Source organism: Cynoglossus semilaevis, unplaced genomic scaffold (genome assembly GCF_000523025.1).
Source record: "Cynoglossus semilaevis isolate Cse_v1.0 unplaced genomic scaffold, Cse_v1.0 scaffold1033, whole genome shotgun sequence".
Taxonomy (NCBI): Eukaryota; Metazoa; Chordata; class Actinopteri; order Pleuronectiformes; family Cynoglossidae; genus Cynoglossus; species Cynoglossus semilaevis.
In genome coordinates, this window is record NW_007585109.1 from 150329 (window position 1) to 166222 (window position 15894).

The following is a 15894-nucleotide window of genomic DNA, read 5'->3' on the forward strand; positions in this document are numbered from 1 at the left end:
TGCTGGTGTTGATGACAAATAACATTCTTCAAATCTTCTGTACTTTTTTTCAGGGGTCAACACAGTTGACCTTTTGTGTAAATACACGTATTTTTTCTTCTCTTGACTCTCAAGTACCTTTCTCTGTCAATTCTATCCCCAACATCTTTTGTTCCTCAGCTCATGTTCAAATAATCTAAACTATTTCTCAATAACTTCATTAACAGAAACTTAGCCGTCAATATTTCATTTCTTATAACGTCCGTTCTGGTCATTGAAATTCAGAATCCTATAGAAATAAAAACCAAATGTTGTTTTCTTTTGTCAGAAATAAGATAAGACAAATTACCAAAAACATGTCCCCGGACAGTGGCTTATGCCAGGTGTGGAGGTGTAATAAAAGTAAACACTTTCTATTTATGCAAAGTAATAAATAGCAACAAGAACTTCCAAAATGTGATGATGATGAGAACTTCACGTTCAGTGACGCAGTGAGCCAGGAACAACAGAAGGGAAGTGTGGACACAGGAAACTCAGGGGATTTGGAGACGTTTAAAAACTCAACAACAGCATGTTTTATAACATACTGCTCAGGTCTCACCGGCGTCATCGGTCACGTTCTATGTGAAGTTGTGCATTTTAGTTTAGCAAAGGCTGCAGCCATACAGCTAAAGTTCACATAAGGTGACACTGCTTTAGAAACCCTTAGACTACGGCATACCCTAGTTGATGTCCGATTTGTACAAAGTTGTTTCTTTTTTTCCCATGTATGTTCAACAAAAGTTATTACATTACTTGTATAATACAGTGATAACAAAACATGGAGTCTTTCCTTTATTCATTACAATCGTGTTATGTCCATAATATAACCTGTATTTAAAGATGTGCCACCAGTTGTGCCAAAGCAGGTTTGCTGCAGAAAATGTAAATAAAGGTGTACATAAAATAGTAACCCCCATGCTAAAGTATTGTGATATGGCTGAATATGCCTCATCTCACCATTCTGCCCCACTTTCTAAGAAAGTGAATTATTCCCAAACAGTTTTGTTTGTTTGTCTTCTGTGAGATAATGTAAAAGACTCATTAGAGGAAAACAAACACCACATGTGACTTAACTAAATGCTTAATGTGCATTGGAAAATTACCTTTGCTCTTTAGCTTAAATCTCCATTACAGAGTCATCATGCAAATATAAACTGAAAAGGCCCAATTTGCAGGTGTTAAAGATAGCCGTTGGATGACGCATTACCACTGCTGTCTTTGCTTATTCTTTAAGTCAGCAAGAGTTCATACCTTATGTTGTGATGGAGCCTTGCAATTTTATCCATTAATTTAAAAATGTCAAAAACATGTTTTGTCTCTTGATAATGTTTTGTTTTTGTTCCATTAATTACAGGTGATACTTAAGGTGTTTTAAATTTTTTTAAACAGAAGATGTTTTTCTTTGTCATTATATGTATATGCTGTCATTATTCTGTTAATGCACAACACTGGATTAAACATCTATTAATTGCGTAATAATAATCCTCATGTATTGTTTTGCATTTTATTTGGAAGGTAGTCTTAAAAAGCTGCATCATAATTTTGTTTGGTACGTTGATGAGAGCTTATTGTTTTCAAATAAGTTGGATCTACTGCTTTGCAAAACATGAAATGTCTTTTTCACTTAGAGAAAATTGTTGACATGTACAGTACCTTCATTTCAACACAATATCAATAGCCTTTTTTTTCTTTTTTCCCCTTTATTTACACCTTCCTATCTGGGTCTACGACTCCATAAAAAGGATAACATACAAAACAATATTACAGTCCACCAATGTTTCATTAGTTCATTGACATCAATAGTGTTGTTTGTTGTAAGGTGATAAAAACTGTGAAGGAATACAAATAAATTATAACAGTTTTGTATTTAAAATTTTTGTATTTAAAATTTCTCCAGTAATAATGAAGTCTTTAGGCTGATGATGAAGATGTGAATGAAGACGTGTATTGCTGTGTAAGTTAGTGCAGAACATACATAGGTTTAATGTCGGGCAGCCACACCAGTGTTGACACATTCATACATATATTGCTTTAAGTCCTGACTAAATGGTAACTTCTACATAAATAACTTTCTCATTGAAGAATTAAATAACAAATCACTGAAATTTCTATGTCGCAAATAAAAAAAAAATTGAAATAGTAATTCATTGAGAATTGCTCTGCGCACCCTGGGGTGGCCCGCCCCGTCGCTTTGGGAACCACTGTGTTAGCGCGTGCAATTATTATTGGCAGATGAATCCAAGTCTTTACAAAAACCTGAAGAAACTGTCTTTAGTGTGTTAGTGTGGGTGTATATGTGTGTGTCAGAGCAGCATGTCACTGCGCTCGGCGGAGGGATACAATAATCGATGCCATCGTGGTGCTGAGGCTTGTGCACAGTAAAAATGTCTGCCTAAGGGAAAGTCGTTTCTGATATATAGAGGATATTTTCTCCTGTCTTTGTCGTTTTTAACGCTTATTTTGTGATTTGGGGGTAATTTGTCAGAAAGCGACCCTTTACCAGATCACCCTAGTTTGGATTTCACTCGAGAAAAAGGTAAAACATAAGTGTGGTTTTGTGAAAAAGCTTACGGGGCAGTGAAATAAGTTGTGAGTTGAGAAAGAACAATTGAGCCGAGGAGCTGGAATCAGAGAATATGATGTATTTTCTTTTCATATTTTGTCTGTTTTGTAATCCTTAGACAATGCAGTGTGTTTTATGTTAGAATAGTTAATTCTTGGACTGATGTGTACATTGAATAACGCCGCTAAAGCTGCTTTTGAGCAGTCAGTTAGCCCTTTTTCAATGCACATGAACTAATGTCTGCTGCTAACGTTAGCCAGGGGGCTAAATGCCTTTCTATTAGCTGTGGTAATGTTTGGAAAAGCTGTCACACAAATCACTGACATTGACGCTGTCAGGGAGAAGTCAATGGGAGTCGTGTATGTAAATGTAGCAGCAGCATGCGGTGGTAACCCTATGTTACTGCTGCAGGTAAGCAGCGGGGCCGTGCGTTTACACAGCCCCCAACAACCGTCTTCATCTCATTTTAAATAAGCGCACGGATTTAAGGAAAATATAATTTGCACAACATAATGTTTGCACTAATTATTGCAGGGATTTGTGATAAGACTGTCAGTGTGTTTGTGAAGCAGAGCCAGAGCCAACTTTACTCCACATTGATGGTCTTTTTTTATTCTGCAGCCATAACAAACAGTTCTCCACAGGCAGGCTCTTCTTAATAAAGTAGGCAGCGCAGATGATATGATCTCCTCTCCTCCAGGTTTCTAGATCGACAGCATGAATCCTCAGCAGCGGATTGCCGCTCTCGGAACAGACAAGGAATTAAGTGACCTGCTGGATTTCAGTGCGGTAAGATGCCTTTTCATCCCCTTACCCCCCAGTCTTAGGTCCAAGATGATCTCACAAGATGAAGAGCATGATTAGTTCATTAATGAGACCCAGTAAAGCGTCAAAGATTAGTCAATAATACCCTTCCAACCTAAATAACTCTTTATGGTAAAACAAACAAACAAACAAACAAGATATCCAAAAGTAAAGTGCAGAATCATTTTCTTGAAAAAAAACCCAGGTGTGTTTCTTTAGTGTTCTGTTTTTTGCAAATATTCTCAAAACTAATATTCTGTAATCAGTTGAAAATAGACCGAGTAGGTGGGATAAATCAATATTGATGAGGCAGTTACAATAACATAAATAGACATAAATTAGAAAACTCAAATGGAAATTTTTCTTTTCTTTGTCTTGACATTGTTGGAGGATAATAGCCATTTAGTAAGATATCATGGTTAGTCAGATATGTAGGAAACAAAACCTCCTGACATCAAACAAATAAACTAAACAAATAGTGTTTTACAGCTCCCTCTGCAGGGGAGCCAGGGGTCATTGCGTTATGTCTCTGTGACAAGTTTATTGTTTTTGTACTTTTTTCCTTTTTCAATTTAATCACCCTGTTTTTTGCGTTTACATTTTTGAGTCCTTATGTTATCTATCATTGTTAAATAAATGCAGTTCCGTATGTGCACGTTTTGGTTAATTTGATGTTGCTGGCATTAGTGTTGTGAATGTTTTCTGTAGTGAAGCTTTTTCTTGTTTTTCTAAACAGATGTTTTCTCCACCTGTAAGTGGAGGAAAAACCAGGCCCACCACTCTTGGCAGCAGTCAGTTCAGTACATCAGGTGAGACCCTTTCACTCATACAGTCTTTTAGGAAAACATCTGATCTTTTCATTGTCCCTGTAGCAGTTGAAATGTTAAGTTGCAAAAATGCACATTTATTTGAGTTACATTTTTAAACTTATAAGAACTATTGTTTGTTACTATGTGTATGATAACTGGAGATTCTAAAAGAATATTGCATTTCAGTTTTAACAGTTTGCACACCTCCTCATCTAGTATGCTGTTTCTAATGTTAACTCTGTGCAGCTAATGCTGAAAGTTACAGTTATGTGTTTAACTGCATCCTTTATTTATCTATTTGCATTTGCCTGTCCATGGTGTATCTTCATTCTTCAAGGCTCTTGAAAAAAAGCATTTATGCAAAATTTGACCAAAGAGAAACTTGGCTAGTCTGTCCCTGCCTGCAGGTCTTGTTAGCGACTTCCACCTTTGTTTGAATGTGCTTTGGGTTGAGTTTTCAATAGAGCAGGGTTGTCAAACTCAGTCACTCAAGGGACCGAAATTTAAAACCCAGGCTTAGTTGTGGGCCGATGAGGATCAACAGTCTAGTACTTATGATTCTTTAACCAGAAATTAAGAATTTGAACAGACGGTAACAGACTTTTTACTTTTTCGTCATTAATATGAATTACAATTTTAATTCAAAATATTAACATCAAGCAAAGTAAACATATTGTTGCACAAAAATGTAGGATGTATGTCTCAAAATAAAAATTTGACCATTTAATTTAACCTATCCAGTACATATTAGAACAGACCTTAAAAGAACCATGCACATGAGAAGCTGTGGTAGACCACATAAAATGACCTGACGGGCAGTGGGCCTTGAGTTGTGCAAAGTGGCATAAACCCCACAGTCCTGCATGTGTTCCTCCTTCCCTACATTTGACGCTTGTGTGCGCTGTTCACATCTGGTGCTCCAAACGCGAGCTACCCACCTGGAATTGTAGCAGAGAGTGGTAGTTAATCTGTGGAACAAAGACACCGTGGGTCATAGAAACGTGTAAATATTTTACTTAACTAATTGCCGCTTAAATTGAGCGAATGCACTAATCTTACATTTAGATGAATAATGTGTAAGCCAGGCCTGTTTTCTCTGCTTTGATCATGGTGTGTTCAGTGTTTACAGAAGCATAGCAGTTTGTGCTTATCACTGTGTGCTGTGGGGAGTGTTGGGAATAAATATGGAATCTGATTAATTATGCCATGTAAAGGCGGAAAATCTCGTGAAAACTGGATTTTATTCGTTAGCTGTATGTCAGTGAAATGATAATAATTATGGACAGGGTTAGTGTTTATCCACCTAAAGTTTGTGTTTGTAAATTCTACTTTCAAAAATGATTTTTTATTCGAGCATCCCGCGACAAGGTGTTTTTGGAGTGATACAAGTAACAACAGTTCGGTTTGCTATCTTTTAAATGTTGTCTTTGACTACAAACACTACTGGACATCAATCCAAAGCACATCCATTGTGTTATGTGCTACTAGAGAAGATCAACAATCAAGCATTATGTTCTTTGAAAGCATGTTTTGTGTCCTTTACAAAGCCTTGTTGTTGTCAGTTATTGCTGAACGGAAAGACACATGTAGTGGGAGCTAAACAAAACAGACACAGAACTTGTGAATGATAAAGATTTGGAAAATAATGTTATGAAGCCCAATCAGTTAAGTCATAAAGTTAGGTCTGTTCTGGTCTTTTTTGACATGAACAGAAAAACAAAACAAGAAAATTGTTCTTTATAGATCAATAGTAAAACTGAGTAGAACTGGCCATTAGAAACGTGTATCAATGACTAAATCATCACTGTTGGATTTCTTGTGAACAATTTTGTTTTTAAAATTCTATAAATTACCATCATCAATGATCAGTAACAAATTAGCCTAATAAACAAGGTTCGAGTTCAAAGGTTGTGTATATCCAAAGTTATTTAACTCAAATGTTCAGCTTGCATAAATGTTCTTGCATAAAGCTTTGTTACGTTGATGATTTTTAAATGCAGACATGATTGTATAGCCACCCATCATCATCATACCAATATATCAACAAGAAATAAACATTGGCATTATTTAGATATTTTGTAGCATTAATGCGTTTGTGTGTTAGGAGATAAAGGCAGAAAGGCACAAAAAATTGGACGGGTTAAAGTTAAAGGTACATTTTTTAAACTCATGTTTTTGTGCCCTAATTGCAGGGCACAGCTTGAATTGTCTGAATCATATAAAGCCGTGTCTTGTGCAGTTATTCTCAGCATTAAATAACTTTTGGCCAATGACAGGCAGAACTACTGAACTACATGCTCACCTGCCAGATTGTTGAGTGTGAATCAAAAGAGAAGATAAAAAGGACAATGAATATATGAATAACTTGTAGCTGGGTCAGCGAGTTTACAAATGTAAACAAACATAAAGCAAACAGGTTTGGGGTTTCAAATATTCTCCAGTGCCACATAAAACACAATGACAATAGGTTTAATGTTGATGGTAAACCCCCCATATTATTGCAAAGATATAATGGTGCAATAATATAATATATATAATAATAGAGTGAGAGAAATCTCTCTCTTAGAAATGGACACAAAATATTGAAATTTGCTTTCTTAACTATTTTTCTTAGTGCTTTTATGTAAAAAAAAACAACAACACAAAAAACCTTCAACTTACTTATTTTTACACAGAAACCATGTAATATTTTAAATGATATTTGGGGGAAACAACATCAGGGCATTTTATTCTCAAAAATAGATTTATTTGCACTTCTATATTATAGCACTTCTATACCTATATTGATGAAGATATCTTTTTTTTTTTTTTTAAAGAAAATGCTCTCTTTAGTCTGAACTCTTGCTTGTCTCATCTCCACTGCGGAGGAAAGCAGCTCACAAAGTAATTGTAAGGATAAGGAAAGCGGGTGTGTAGACACAAGTGGGGAAATTGCAGCGAATGAGAGTTTGGATTATTGAACCTCAGCTGGGCATAGACAGATAATGGAGATGGAGTGGGATTGGTGAGACCCTTCAGAAGTGTGCCAAAGGAGGATGGATGGGAAAAAATAGCCATCCTGTCTCTAAACTGAGAGACTCACCATTCCTTCCTTCCAGCTGTGTTGCTGATGCAAATTTGATGAGGCTGTCGTCTTTTTAATGTAGCAGAGCTGTGAGTGGCTGCTGTTAGATGGGTAATTTGCATTTAGGCTACATCAACACAAACGTGTCTTGGTTTAGTTTGACGTGACACCCTTGCTTTATCATGACATTGGTAAACATGCTACTCTGGTGTTCATTCAAATAGTGTTTTAAAGGCCGGAACATGGAAAACCCTCTATGTTCATGTGATACTCTGTATTTGTTTTGTTTTCTTTATGACAAATACTCAATCAGTATCTATTATCTAATAAATATAATTTTACAGAATTAATTAATCAGTAAATAATTGAATTAGTCTATCAATATTTATTTATTTAATATTTATCCTCACTACATACAACAGTTAAAAACAACATTATGATTTCTATCTGGTTAGTTAGGGTTAGTGAGCTATAGAAGAAATTAAACCTATGATTGAAATCGTACTATCCTTTTTTTTTTAGCATTGAACTGTAATATACCTAACACACCCTACAGTTACAGATATTTGTGTTGCATGTTTTATTCTTTTTTTTCAAAGTAACAAAACCATCTCAACTTGAGGATGTGTGAACATCCAAGTGGAGCCTGTAAGAAAAGTGCAGGCAACTACGTTTGCCAATGTGTCTTGTATAAATAAAAAAAAGTTTGAAACCTTTTATTATTATTTATGTGTTCAGTGAACATTGATCACTGTGACTGAGGCTGGAAAAATACCAGTGAAAACAGTAAAAATTCTGCTCGGACATATCACGCGATTAACTTCCGATTAACTTGCTCTGTACGGCAGCAGTGTTGGTCAGTGTCATTGAATTTAATAAAAAAAACGATTGAAGATCAAGTCACTTTGTAGAACTAGTCATGTACGTTTTTATGCCTCAACTTTGCATCATAACCGGTACAACTGTGGGTGTTTTGGTGTTGGTGACTTTATGAATTGTGCTGCTGTCTGTCAACATGAGAGCGCAGACCGGAGGACTGCTAATGGAGATGGAAAGTCCAAACTGAGCATTGTTATATTCAGAATTCAAAAAGGTCACATTGGGATAACAAATGTTGTATGTAGTGTGACCACACACAAGAAGACAATTTAAGCATATTTTCACATCAATTGCTATCAGTCAAGTGATGAAAGTAAAGTATATTAGTGTCAGGTCTGTTCCCATGTAAAAAAAAAAAGAAGAAAGAAGAGGAAATGAATCGTTTGGCGTTACCAGAAAACATGTTTGTGAGAATGAAACTCATCTGTATCTGTGCTCACTGGAGCATGGTTTCTGTGTAAAAACACACCACTGACTTACTGCGTAAGTATAAATTTAGATTTAGAAAGAAAGTTTCTTTTAGTCAGAATTAGCACACCGTGCCCTCCTCTATCTCTTTCTGCACGCACACGGTAGTTAGGAAACCCCGCTTTCCTAACCAGTGGTCTCCTTTCAAGAGTTTGTCTATGCAGCTTCTTGTAAATGCATAAATGGAAATGGAAATGTACAATGACATCAGTACAGTGTCTGATGACCTTTGTGACTCACGACTGCAGAATCATTTGTTAAATTTCATGATTTAATACATTTTTTTCACTTCTTTTTTACAATGTTAACTCCCTCAGCATAAACAACATTTCTCACTGTCATTTTTTTATGTGGAGTCAAAATGAAGGAACGCTATTGCATTTGCACTGAGACAAATACAATTACCCCTGTGACAATCGATGACTTATGGAATGCTGATGCTTTACCTGCTCCACAATTATGTTTTGTTTGTGGGAAATTTTGGGCTCCTGCTCTAACACAATATTGTCTCGGGAGAAACAATTGAAGCATCAAATATTTTTCATCTGACTTTATCATATAAATAAGGTTGTAAAAATGAGACGTTATATTTTTCAACACATGCCAGATGCTCTGGCTGGATTGGTTGAAGTTATTGCTTTTATTTGTTTGATGTGTTTGCCTTATTTGAACAATGTTTGTTTTTTTTTACTGAAAAATTGCTTTTATTTTATTTTATTTTAAGTTTCAGTGCTCAGCTGCTCCAGAAGTAGGCTGGCATACATTAGTGACAAATTGCTGTATAAAATGTCTCTTTTTACATTTAGAATGATAATATTAGGGAAGGGTATATTAAATTTGTTGAATTATGCAAAACTATTTTTAATATGATGCTACAAATAAGATGCTTCAGTTTTAATGACTTTTTAATACCTAACAAATACAGATACGTTTGTACTTTCATGTACATTCAGCCGAATAAGTAATCTGTCTGTGCTGACAGAACTGTGCATCTCCCCACTCTCTCACTCTGACAGGTATGGACGAGCGGACCAGCCAAGCATCTTGGGCCCCAGGTGGCGAATCCAGCCCTTCCTATGAGACCTCTCGGGTAAGATGACCCTCACCTTGCCGCCTCTGAATAGCCTTTCTGCTCCACAGCACATCATTTAACACTCATTACATCTAAGTGCTACATTTACAATGCCTTGTTGTATGACCTTTAACACGTATTTTTAGTAACGGAAAGGACCAGTTAATAAACTGATGACAGGTTGAATTGATTTTGTTTTGTCAGTGAAAATGTGTTGTGCCCTTTGAAGGAACCACCAGTTGCTAGAATCTTGTGGCAGAACTGAGATCTTTATTTCTGCTGATTTATTTTTTTTATGTAAAAAGGTTTTTTAATTCTTGTATTTTTTTCAAAAGCATTTCAGCTTTAAAATTTCCAATAACTAAAAACATTGTTAACGTCAGATTCGCTGTTACACAAGTGAGACAACGTGATAATGTTAAATTAGGTCTAGGTTTACCTTACTAGTTTTAAATTGTATTTCTTCACCTGCTTCTATTTAATATATTTAAGATTTTGTTGGTGTTGAACCTATGAAATCAATTTCCATATGTAAATATTTACAACCAGTATTATTATTAACAGTATTTGCAATTGCATTGGCAACATTTTACACATTTTGATCCTTCACAAACAACACTGGTGGAGTTTAGATCAAGTTGGTATGTGTCACACTTTGAATGAGCAAGTGTGAAACGTTTCCTCCCTGTGTGTGTGTCTCTAACACTTTTTTTCTAGATGCCCCCTATGAATTTCATATAATGTCAATCTCCTGTCACATTCAGTTAGACTACAGTTAAATGTCAAAGCTACCCGAGCTGCCGTACTTTGTTTATTTCTCTGTGCCCTTCCCGATTCAAATGTCTACAGGCCATGATAACAGAAGCAGCTTAAATTATGAGAAGCTGGACTCAGAAGACACTGTCTGATTTCTTTGCTCCAGGTGCCTATAAATGAGCCTTTCTGACTTTACAAGGCACAGCTGAAGCCTGTAGACAGTTGTTTACACCTCTGGACAGCTTGTAAACTAACAGTGTATTCATACAGATGCAATGTCACCTATTTAATTTTATCCTACGATCCCTAATGCCAAATGATGTGCGTTGGTCACCTATGTTGTCCAGACAGATTTCCTTCAGCTCCTGCTCCAGTTCTGTGCTCCTTTGCACTTTTGTTGATGTCTTATCTTGACACCAGTGAATGTCGCTCCTTTGTCTGGTCTCAAACAGTCCAAATGTGAATGTTTTTCAAAGATTGTCCAAGACAAATGCTGGACAAAATGGATGAAGACACATTGCTTCTAGATTTAGGCAAGTCTCCAGTAATATGTAAAGTTTTCCTATAAAAATGAAAAACGAAAAAAAAAACCAATAATGAAAAAAAATCTAATAAATATAAAGTTCAGAACATTCTACTAGCTAAACTTATTTAAAAGATCAAATGACTCAGAGGTAACACTATCATATTTGCAATAAAAATTGATGACCGAAAAATTGATTGATCTCTGAAAAAATGCTCTTTCAGTTGATACGCATTATTTGGAACAGGTTGTTAAATAAAACCAGAATATCTCATTTTTAAACCCTTAGAGCAATGGATCCAGTGATTCATTACGATATGGATTTCCATTTCCACCCCCACAATTATCTCTAGTTCCTGTTTCTACATTCATTTCATTGTTAAAAAACCAATAGCATTATTTTTGAAACCACAAGCGCATTATTGTCAAATTTCCTAATTTATGCTCTATTTCAAGCTTTTTGGATGAACGCTCAAGGCTTCATTACACCGTCTGATACAAAAGGGATTCAGTCTTGTCCCTGAGCTTGTTTGAGCTGGTGCGTTAGGAGTGTGTGATTAGTGGAGCGTGAACAGACTAGAGCCCTGCCGTGCTGACCTTGGCTCTCAGCCAGGTCCTGTTTCCTTGGCAGCTGTGACTGTAGGCTGGCAGTCTGACAGTTAGGGCTGTGCCCACTACCACTGCATGACAACTCCTGCTTCCCCGGTGCCCTGCCCTGGCTAGATACTGAAGCCCACACACATCCATCATGACCGTATCATCACTTTGAAGCTGCCACATAAGGGCTCACATTCAACTGGAATACAACTAGTGTCGTGTTTTTTTTTTTCTGGTGGGGAGAGATAGACGGATAAGGCGTGAGCTCTGGCCTGCGCTGTAGCACGCTGATGTGACAGTAATTTAACCAGTAATACTAATGTTGCTGCAGGGCAGCCACGACAGCATGTGTTAGTCTCTCCAGTAGATGTAGGCCACCAGTGTGTGATGAAGGATCTGTGCTTGATGAACTTACATTCCCAGACACAAACTAACAAATGGACATCCACATGAATATGGAAAAAAGATATAAGCAAAGTACTCATCGACCGAATAATCATAACCATCTTAAAGACTGGGTTTTTAGGTTCTTTCTTTATGGACTATTATTTGAGAACGTGTCATTTTTTGCCAAATTGATTACAGTATGAATATAAGTGGAACCTGAACTTTTATAATAATGAGCAACTCTCGGCCAACTATAAACCAGTTTTTTTAGTGCAGCCTGTTTTGTGGTCTTGTATCAGTGTCAGTAGTAATCAAGCCCTTTTCCCATTTAATAGCCTGGAAATGTCATTGGCTGCAACAAGTGTTTCTGTGTAAATCTAAATAATGCAGCACTGAAGAATAAATGTCATGTTTATATATTAAAGGCTAACAGGTAGACTGATGACAGTGACATAGCTCATAATGTCTAAACCCACACATGTTATTATTAATCAACATGAGTTATTCTGATCCAACAGAGGACCTTTAATACACTGATTATATTGACTGTGTTGGTTGAAAGTAGAGGTATAATTAAAAACTAAGCCTGTACTTATATTTTCTTACTGGCTAAAAGACATGTTCTTTTATTTTCACCAGGATGGTGTGTACTCTTTGTGTGAGTATCGGGATTTTAGAGCTCTTGTAGATTGTGTTCATACTTTTCATAAAGGTAAATGCTGCCCTACACTATCACTCAGTTCTCAACAAAGATTGATAATAAGATTAGTTTGTTTTTATAGTGTAGAAGTTGGTAAAAATGGCACCAAAGAGATGCAGCGGCCAGTGCTGCTTTGTTTGTCTCTGTTGGGAGTTAATATTATGAATGAATAATGTCACAGGATTAGCTGGTTGAAGGCTTACTGCAATCCTCCCACTTTAGCCTCAGAGCACTATACAACAGGGGAGATTGTAGGTGGCTGTGAGCTGCAACCTCTTTTAAACAGGTGAGTTCTGCGGCAGGTGTAATGTTATGAAGATTTGTTTGCAGGGTTATCCCGATAACATTTTTAAAAGCCTATATGAAGATGTACCTAAGTTTGTCTTTTATTTTTGAGGTCATTGATGGTTCACTCTCTTGTGTTTTCACTTGTTCAGTGTTGTTTAAAGTTGCATCACATTACAGAAAACTAGTAATTGGTGCAAGACCTACCAGGATTGTGGAATTTGAAATTATCCAACTTTAGCATTTGAAATAAGTTATGATGTGTTTTTCCTGGTACCTGATGATGGTTAAATCAATTTCAACAAAAAAGTGACTTGTTGAGGAGTAAACTTCTTATCTATCAACTCAGTAATGGCATTAGTGTTGCCTCAGTGCTTCTTCAGGTTTGAGGAAGATGATGGGAAGGGATCGCAATGTTGACAAACTTACACAAGTATGAAGGGGCCATATGGTGGATTCATTGAATGTATATGTATCTATAAGTGATTCAGAATATAACATGAGCTGCTATGGGCTGGATAAGATGTGGTTGAAGAAGGGGTTTTCGGTGATTATATGGGCAGCTGATTTTTTAACCAGATACTATGGAGTGATTAATCAGAACAACCAAAGAGAAGAGAAATGAATTGCTAATGGGCCATACAGTGAAGTATCTGTTAGTACCATTGACTCACAACAAAAAGAAAAAATGAACAGCATTGATTGGGTAAATATAAAAGTATGTGTGTATATACAGCAGCTGTTTGTGGTTAAAGGTGGCCCCCTGTGAGTGTAGCGCTTAGGACTAAGTGGCAGAAGATGAATGAATGAAGATGAATGAATGACAAAGATGATAAATGTAGATCAAAGTAGTCATTTCTTACTCTTCTAAACCTCGAATGTTTAAAATGTGAATAATGAAATATCTTTTAGGAAGGAGTAATCAATTTAAAATATTTCTTGGCTCATGTGCTATACTTCTGTTCTATTAATGTTGGAGTTGACTCATAAAAACTAGAATTAGAGTCACTGGTCCACATCCATTTATTTCTTCCTCCTAGCTTTGATGGAAAATACAGGCAGGTTAATGGACACTTTATTGACACCGGCATTTCATTTGTGTTTTCCTGCTACTAATTAGTGGTATGCCATATCACTCAATTAGTGAAGTTGCCCTAATAATGTGGTTAATATTCTGTTCCCCCCAGGGTTTTGCAGACAGCCCTCATTATGGCGATCATTTGAGTGACAGTCGATTAGTGTCCCATGAAGGATTGGCTCCAACAGCTTTCATAAACTCCAACGTAATGGGTAAGAAAATGATTCCTCTCAACTCACCCACTACACGCCCTTTGGTTGTGGACATTAAAAGGAAATTCTGACTGAGGTTAAGGCATGTATATATAACATACATACAAATAACAAATAGACTGTTTCATTTCCTGCTGTCATTATTTTCTACTTCTATCTCCCATCCCTTCTAGACTTCTGTCTTCCTGTTTGCCATGACCCTCCCCCAGGTTCAGGCTATCAGTGATGCTTTTTGTCATAAGCAGCTCTCTTCTAGACATTAAACTGCATCTTAACGACATACTGTTTAAATGCCACTACCACGTGCAAACCCAAGTTTAACCTATGTGAGACATAATTACATCAAAACAATTATAAGATGCTTATGACACAATATCAAACATACTTTGTTGGATCATTTGTTGGGTTTTCTTTTCTTCTTTCCCAGAACAAGGTATCTAAAAACTACAGAATAGTAGTTTTCAGCCAAAAAAACAACAACATCAACAACACTCTTTACCAGGAGCAAAGAAAAATGTTTAAGGCTTTGACTTCTGCCACAGGAAATTCCATTTCAGTTTGGGGAACAACGCACTGTAAGCATTAGGCTTACATCAGAAAGATACACAAAAAACAACCTCAAAAGAAAAACAACAGAAAATCAAATGGGACCCTTTCTTTTTAGCTGAATCCCCAACTTTACATTTGAACAAATGAACGTCATAATTAGTCACACTTCCAAGTTATAGTATATTCTCATCTTGACTGATAAGAATCACAACCCTTTCTTGCAACAATACAAGGAAGGATTTTGTTTAACCCAATTGTTCAAAAACACTCAGAAACCGGCTGGGGTTAGAACAATGCTTGTATAACTACGCCAGCGTGCAGGATAAAAATAAAGTGACCTCAAGGACCTAAACACATCAAGTTGATTGTCATCCACCTCTGAATGACTTGACTTGACATGGTTTATTTGAGGTTTCTAGGGGTACTTATCAGTAGCAGTTTGGGCCAACTTGGCTCTGTGACAATACAGTCAGATAAAGATAAAGATAAAGACATAAATGGATTTGTAAATCTATCAGTCTTTGGAATGTAATTATTAAACTCAGTTTAATGTTGTTTTTAGCTAGGCTACTGTTATCGGAGAGATTTTTTGTTTTATTAGGTTTTTTTTACCCTTTTTTACTTAAATATATAAAAACAGATATTCTCAATTTAACTGTAACTTTTTAATACATTCAACTGCTGTAACATGACAAAGTGTTGACCTTTTGTAATAGAAAGAAAGAATAGCTTGATTTTGTGGATGTTCTAATTCTATTCATTTAAAAATGATCCGTCTAGGTGTGATTTAGTGAGGTTGCTGAAAACCTGGTAAGGCCATAATATCACTGTTGAAAAAACAATTGAATAAATCCATTCTCTTCCTGAAGCTCCAGAGCTGACAGAAGCACAGGCAATTCCAGTTTACAATCATACTGTCTGGATATGACATATTACTGCATCACATTCATTCTCCTCCTTATATCCATAATTGCATACATATCGTAAATGTGGGGAGAAAAATGCGTTGACGGTAACACACTGATGTTGGTCCTTGTGACAAATGTTTTTTTCCAATTCACCAGCACATAATTTTAAACTATTCACTTTGCTTCATTATGGCGTTTATGTAAAGTGTCATTATTACC

The 15894-nt window shown here is 36.3% G+C and overlaps 1 protein-coding gene across 2 annotated transcripts in view; it reads left to right on the forward strand.

Annotated features, from left to right (window-relative positions):
* Window positions 1–2283: 2283 nt before the first annotated feature.
* The window catches only part of tcf12 (transcription factor 12), a 52732-nt gene continuing 39121 nt past the window's right edge, over window positions 2284–15894 (forward strand). For both annotated transcript variants that reach the window (XM_017030669.2, XM_008336958.3), the window contains exons 1-5: window positions 2284–2557; window positions 3285–3373; window positions 4125–4197; window positions 9625–9698; window positions 14116–14218. In XM_017030669.2, coding sequence (XP_016886158.1) covers window positions 3302–3373; window positions 4125–4197; window positions 9625–9698; window positions 14116–14218 — 322 coding nt within the window. In that variant the 5' untranslated portion in view covers window positions 2284–2557; window positions 3285–3301. The remainder of the gene's footprint in view (window positions 2558–3284; window positions 3374–4124; window positions 4198–9624; window positions 9699–14115; window positions 14219–15894) is intronic.